The 7362-nt window shown below is 45.6% G+C and overlaps 1 protein-coding gene across 1 annotated transcript; it reads left to right on the top strand.

The window, feature by feature from the left end:
- The first annotated feature begins 955 nt into the window (after positions 1-955).
- LOC113029883 (uncharacterized protein K02A2.6-like) lies at positions 956-5564 on the top strand. The gene has a single exon (XM_026180908.1). The coding sequence runs from the start codon at positions 1230-1232 to the stop codon at positions 5229-5231; it is 4002 nt and encodes a 1333-aa protein (XP_026036693.1). The 5' UTR covers positions 956-1229; the 3' UTR covers positions 5232-5564.
- Positions 5565-7362: the final 1798 nt, after the last annotated feature.

The following is a 7362-nucleotide window of genomic DNA, read 5'->3' as shown; positions in this document are numbered from 1 at the left end:
ATATGGTCAAAGTTGTGTTTTATGTTATATTAATACATCTTTCTTTGGGGTTTGGTTTCTTCTGTCTGGCAAAGGGCTGGAAGAGCTGAAGTTTTTGTTTTAAACTTTATTTAACAAACAATGAGTATACAACATACGAACAGATGAAGTATACAAAACAACAGAACATGAACACAAAAAGCCTGGGGTAAAAGAAAAAGGTAACAATTATAAGAATACATGCAAAAATTCACATACATATATTGTTGTGAGAGCCTTTTTGTTGGTGCAGTCTGATATTGATTGTATGTGCATGTGCACATCCTTAAAATAATGACAGAAATATGGTGTTTTGTTAGTAAACTTACATTTATGGATAAAAAATTTAGCTAAAAGTATTAACAAATTTATCATAAAAAAACATTTATCATACTTCTTGGGGAACTTAAAGAAACAGAATAAAACATTTTCCCATCGTAAAGAAAACTCCCTTAAAATATGGACAATAACAAACCTGCTAAATTCCTTCCAGAATCTCTGTGTAAAAGAACAGTACCAAAAAAGATGTGTCACAGTTTCTGGATGATCCCCACAGAAAGTACAATTAGTATTTATGTCCCTTTTAAATTTGACCATGTAGTGACTGGCTGGATAACATTTATGTAGAATTTTAAATGAGACTTCTTTCACCTTATTTACAATCAAATATTTATGGGGGACCATCCAGACTGTCTTCCGCTTGATATCTGGAACAAATCGGTTCCAATAAGATATTATATATGGGAGAGAGACGATATCTTCTTGGAATAAACTACGTATTCCCTTATTGCTGTTGAGCTGAAGTACCACTGGCAGCCTAACTGGATGAAACCACATGCTTCTCTAGGGGGCGGTGTTTCACGTTTGTTTAGTTGTTTTGTATTAGTTGGTTATGGCAGCCATTTTGTTTGCCCCGTGTGTGTCATTTGCTGTTATGTTGTGGCAAGGATTTGTCCACCAGGGGGCAACAGTGGTTGGGGAGCTTTCAGTCTGTGGGGGCGCATGCCCCGGTTCTCTTAATAAAGAAGCAACTGTGAGCTAAACATGGTCTCCGTGGTTCCTTGGTCTTAGGATATCACATATGGCGACGAGGGTAAAAGCCAGGTTTTGCTGTGAAGTTACACCGTGCTAAGTGACTTATGAACTGAGGTTGGCAAGTGGTACAGCGCTAGCATCTGTGGGAAGTGGAGCGTAACCCTCAGTGTGGAATAATGGCTACCACTTTGGGCTCGGTGGCACCGTTCGACAGCGAGCTGCAATCCTGGGAGGAATATTGTGAGATTTTGGATTACTTCTTTGTGGCGAATGATATTAAGGAGGAGGAGAAGAAGCGAGCGGTACTGTTGAGTTGCGTGGGCGCACAGACCTATGCCCTGATTAGGAACCTACTCAGTCCGGTCAAGCCAGGGGATCGTTCTTATGCTGAGTTGGTGGGATTGTTGAACAATCATTTTCACCCTAAGCCGAGTGAAATTGTGCAGCGGTGGAAGTTTAACACACGGAATAGAAGGCCGGAGGAAAGTGTGGGCGATTATGTAGCGGAGCTGAGGAAGCTCGCACAGGACTGTAACTTTGGTGACTCCCTGACGGTGATGCTGCGGGATCGTTTAGTATGTGGAATAAGCGACGACAGAATACAGCGCAGATTGTTAGCAGAGGATTCGCTAACATTTGAAAAGGCGCTGAAGTTTGCTCAAGCAATGGAGGCTGCTAACAGAGACATTGTGGATTTGAAGAGCATGACAGAACAGTCGCGATTCACTAAAGGATTAGGAGCCGTGAACAAGATGGAGGACGGCGGCTCGACGTCACAACAGGTTGTCAGGAAGTGCTACAGATGTGGAGGACTAAATCATGTGGCCAAGGACTGCAGGTTTGTTTCAGAAAAATGCCACAACTGTGGAAAGGTGGGACACATAAAAAGGGTTTGCCGAATGAAAATGGAACAAAAAGGAGGGCGTGGCAGACAAGGTAAACAAGCCCATTTCTTGGAAGAGGAGAATGTGGAGAGTGAGGAAGAAGGAGCTGAAATGCACCACATAAAGGCAAGTGTGACTATGTATAATGTGCATGAGGAGATTAGCATCCCAAGGGAAGAACCCATCAGACAGAAGCTAAAAGTAAATGGACAGAATGTGACATTTGAAGTAGACACAGGCTGTGGTTACACTATCATGTCGAAGGAGTCATTTAAAAAACTTTTTGAAGGCAGTAAGGCGCCCAAAGTAAGCAAGTGTGGAATCAAACTGAGAACGTATGGAGGCCACAAGGTACCCGTGTGGGGAGCAGCCCAAGTGCAGGTGGAATTCAGAGACAGTAAGAAAACATTGGATGTGGTGGTGGTTGAAGGGGCTGGAACTAGTTTGATGGGTCGGGGATGGATTAAGGCCCTCCAATTAGACTGGCAACCTGTACATAAGATCGAAGGCGGAGAGGATGCCTTACAGCGGATACTGGCCAGACATGAAACAGTGTTTAAGGATGAGTTGGGAACGCTGAAGGGGTTTGCGGCAAAGATACATGTAGCTAAGGATGCTAAACCGTGCTTCTATAAGCCCCGATCAGTTCCGTTTGCTATGAAAAAGAAAGTGGAGCAGGAACTGGAGAGACTGTTGGAGGAGAAAATCATCCAACCAGTGAAATTCTCAGAGTGGGCCGCACCCATTGTACCCATACTAAAGCCAGACTCCAGCGCCAGAATTTGTGGTGACTACAAACTGACTGTTAACAAGGTGTCGCCTGTAGAACAATACCCCATTCCGCGAATGGAGGACATGATAGCGGGGCTGGCGGGAGGAGAAAAATACACCAAGTTAGATATGAGTCACGCATATCAACAGGTTGTACTTGATGAGGAATCTAGAAAGTATGTCACAGTGAACACACACAAGGGTTTGTTTACATACACCAGGTTGCCATTTGGTGTGAGTTCAAGTCCTGCCATTTTTCAGCGCACCATGGAGAGTGTGTTGCAAGGTCTGACCAATGTCGCAGTGTATCTGGATGACATCATCCTGACGGGAAAGAATGACAAAGAACATCTTCAAACACTGGAGGGAGTGCTGCAGCGCTTGGAGGAGGCGGGCCTGCGCTTAAAAAGGAGCAAATGTCAATTCATGGAGAAGGAAGTGACATTTTTAGGACATCGGGTGGATAAGACCGGTTTACATCCAGTGCCGGCAAAAGTGAAAGCAGTGCAGGAGGCGCCACCCCCAAAATCAGTGACAGAGCTCAAAGCTTATTTGGGGTTGTTGAACTTCTATAATAAGTTCTTGCCAAACTTGTCCACACTGTTGGCCCCACTGCACAAGCTTCTGAGAAAGGGGGAACCATGGTGTTGGGGACCAGCACAGGAGAAGGTTTTCGGCAAATCAAAGGAACTGTTGCAGTCAAGCAGTGTATTGGTACACTATGATGAGCAAAAGGATTTAATTCTTTCTTGCGATGCGTCCCCCTATGGAGTGGGAGCAGTACTAGCTCACCGCATGCCAGATGGTCAGGAAAAACCCATTGGGTTTGCATCGCGTACCCTGAATGCAGCAGAAAAGAACTACTCACAGCTGGATAAAGAAGGATTGGCTGTGATATTTGGTGTACAGTATTTTCATAAGTACCTGTACGGCAGGAAGTTCATGATTATCACGGATCATAAGCCATTGATAAGTTTGTTCCATGAGTTGAAGGCCGTCCCTCAGATGGCGTCACAGAGGATCATGCGATGGGCAGTGTTATTAAGAGCCTATGAGTATGTCATTAAATACAGAGAAGGCAAAAATAACAGTAATGGTGATGGTCTGAGTCGTCTCCCTCTTCCAGAGAACCTCCCTAAAGAGGTGGCAGCTGAGGACCAAGTGTTGATGGTAGATCAGGACCAGGAGGGCGTGATGACATCTGAGCAGCTGCAAAGATGGACAACCAAAGATCCCATACTCTCCAGAGTGCGTGAGTATGCTATGAGAGGATGGCCCACTACGCAGCATCCTAATTTTCAGCCCTACAGACAGAGACAACAGGAGCTGAGTGTGCAGGATGGGTGTGTGCTGTGGGGGGCGAGGGTGGTGATACCAGAACGAGGTCGACGCCCCCTTTTGGAACAGCTACATCAGTCACACCCAGGAATGAGCCGCATGAAGGGCCTGGCCAGAAGCTACATGTGGTGGCCGCATATGGAGAATGACATTGAAGACAAGGTGAGGTCCTGCAGTACATGTCAAGAACATAGACACAGGCCACAAGAGGCACCGCTACACCCCTGGGAGTGGCCAGAAAAGCCCTGGAGAAGGATACATATCGATTATGCTGGCCCGTTTTTGGGTAAAATGTTCTTAGTAATAGTGGACGCCCACTCCAAATGGTTAGATGTGTATACAGTTCCATCCGCTACAGCAGCTGCAACCATAGACTGCCTGAGAAATTGTTTCAGCACGCACGGCCTTCCTGAGATGGTGGTCTCAGATAATGCCCAGTGTTTTGTAAGTGCACAAACTAAAGAGTTCATGGCAAAGAACGGAATCACTCACGTCACCTCCGCTCCATATCACCCCGCCTCCAATGGGTTAGCAGAAAGAGCAGTGCAAACGTTCAAAGAACTCATGAAAAAGAGTACTGGAGACACACTGGCAACCAAGTTAAACAGGGCTCTGTTTAGTTACAGAATCACACCACAGTCCACAACAGGGAAGTCTCCCGCTGAGTTGATGATGGGCCGGAAGTTGAGGTGTACTCTTGATCTCATACACCCTGACTTGAAACAAAAAGTGACAGCAAAACAAGATAGCCAAAGACGGTATCATGATAGACATGCCAAGGAACGCATGTTTGTTATTGGGGACACAGTATATACCAGAAACTATGGCAGAGGACCCAAATGGATACCAGGACTTATACAGGAGATGACGGGGCCTGTTTCCTACTTGGTGATGCTGGGCAATGGGACAGTGGTGAGGCGTCACGTCGATCAGCTGTTTGCCCGCCTGGAGCCGTGCCTGGCAGCAGGAATGCCTGAAGGCCACCCAGGCGAGCCCCCAAAGGCAGCCCCAAACATCAGCGCTGAGACAGGAGACGAGGATGAGAGACACATAGAGGTGCAAGTTACACCAGTGGTGAAGCCACATATGGAGAGTAGTGATTCGCTGGAATCACCTGCCACTGGGTTACGGCGATCGCAAAGGACCAAGAGAAAGCCGGAGCACCTGAGAGACTTTGTGCCGTGATTACGGTGAACTGTTATAGGTTAACCTAAGACTGTTGGACTAAAGGTTCACTATTCCGGAGTGAAATTTCAATAAAGGCTGGGGACGGGGTTGTTGCATTTTTTTTATAAAGGTGAAGTTTTTGGTTATGGGTATTTTCTGTAGTGATTAAAACTACAGAGTAGTTCCAGTTTAAGGGGGGAGGAATGTTATGTTGTGGCAAGGATTTGTCCACCAGGGGGCAACAGTGGTTGGGGAGCTTTCAGTCTGTGGGGGCGCATGCCCCGGTTCTCTTAATAAAGAAGCAACTGTGAGCTAAACATGGTCTCCGTGGTTCCTTGGTCTTAGGATATCACATTTGCTTTAGCTAAACCAGTATTTAAGTTCTCCCTGTGTCCTTTCAGCAGGTCAGTTTGTACGGACATGGGAGAAAAAAAAATTAAGACGGACTTTTGCGAGATCTGGCAAACGTTTTGCCAGATCTCGCAAAACAAACTCGAGATCTCGCAAACCTTTGCGAGATCCCCACTTTGTTTTGCGAGATCTTGCAAAAGTCCGTCTCCCTGCAGGGCTCCGTAAGTTTGTCTTATGTTTGTTTGAGATTTCATTGTTATTTTGAGTTAAGTTTGTTAAGTTGACCTCTTTTAGTGGTCTGCCTGTTTAAGTTTTTTGGATTTGTTAAATATATTTTTTAATTAAGGCTACGTCCACACGTACACGGGTATTTTTGAAAACTGAGATTTTCCGTTTTCGTTTTAAAAAATAATCCCGTCCACACATAAAGGCAGAAATGAAAGAAAACGCTGCTATGAACATGCCAAACCAACAGGTGGCGATGTAGTCCTAACCGTGCAGAAATGTTGGCCAATCAGAAGTCTAGAAGCCTCGGTGGGAAAAAGTAAACAAAGCTGGGGCATAGAAGCAGAACCGAGTCGTCTGTGTGGACGGACAGTAACTGTGTGTATGTGTAAGCATGTAAACACTGCAGAGAGTAGAATTAACAGTATTGTAGAAATTCATTTCACCGAAACAATAACGTGGCGCACAGTGTGACGTCAAAAAATGCGCACACCTTTGACGCTGCGTTTTCTCCGTTTTTCTGTCCACACGTAAATGCAAAAAACTGAGTTTTTGAAAATATCCACCCTGGCAGGCGTTTTTAGAAATCTCCGTTTTCAGTGACCAAAAACGCCGTTTACGTGTGGACGAAAGGTGCAAACGCATAGAAAAATCTGCGTTTTCAAAAATACCCGGGTACTTGTGGACGTAGCCTAAGTATACCTGTGTCCTTTATGCTTTACTGCTTGGTCCCTGACAGGGTAATTGAACAAGCAACCAACTAAGATTTTTCTCTTGAGCTTAAAGGTTGATTGAAGAGGATCAACCTGAGCACCACCTCCACAGAGGTTAATGCAGTGTGTTTTTCTTTCCAGCCGGTAAGGTACAAAAGTATTTTTCTTCACATCTTCCACGCCTGAGGCAGGGGAGGAGGCTCGCAGGGTGACAGTGGAAAATAAGTGAGAGTGGAAGCTGGGCTTAGTACAAACTGGTGATGGGCAACAGGTGTGCCTGAAGTCTCCAGAAGCTCTGCCTTACCACTGAAAGAGACTGGTTAGTAGCTGCCCACCCACAGTCAGACAGAGGAAGAGAGATATGTGAAAGTTCCCACAGAAAATCACATTGTATGGCTTCCCTCTCTTTAATGCTGGATTATGCAGGGTTCCTTTTATTTGAAACGAACCTAACTGGTTGTGTCAAATACACTGTACACTGCCTCTATCTGGCAACAGAGCTCACTGCAGGCAGATGTGCAGTGCTGGTGGAGCAGATAGTGACACACTCCCTTTGAAAGACCATAAAACCAGCTTAAGGCTACGTTCACTCTGCAGGTCTTAATGCTCAATTCACATTTTTTGATCAAATCAGATTTTTTTGTCTGTTTGTTCACACTACAAATAAAATGCGACAGCAAACGCGCTCTAGTGTGAACGCTCAAAGTGGCAGCATGCGCAAAAGAAGACGTCACACACAACGCGCTCTGTTTAGACCCAGAGCAACAGTATTGTTTCGGTCTCGGTTGGTGGTCAGAGGGCCCGGTGGCGCCGGTGTCCGGCAGCCTCGCCTCTGTCAGTGCGCCCCAGGACATCTACAA

The sequence above is a fragment of the Astatotilapia calliptera genome, chromosome 2 (assembly GCF_900246225.1).
Source record: "Astatotilapia calliptera chromosome 2, fAstCal1.2, whole genome shotgun sequence".
NCBI classification, from domain to species: Eukaryota; Metazoa; Chordata; class Actinopteri; order Cichliformes; family Cichlidae; genus Astatotilapia; species Astatotilapia calliptera.
Note: the sequence above shows the minus strand (reverse complement) of the source record. Positions and strands in the feature narration are given on the sequence as shown.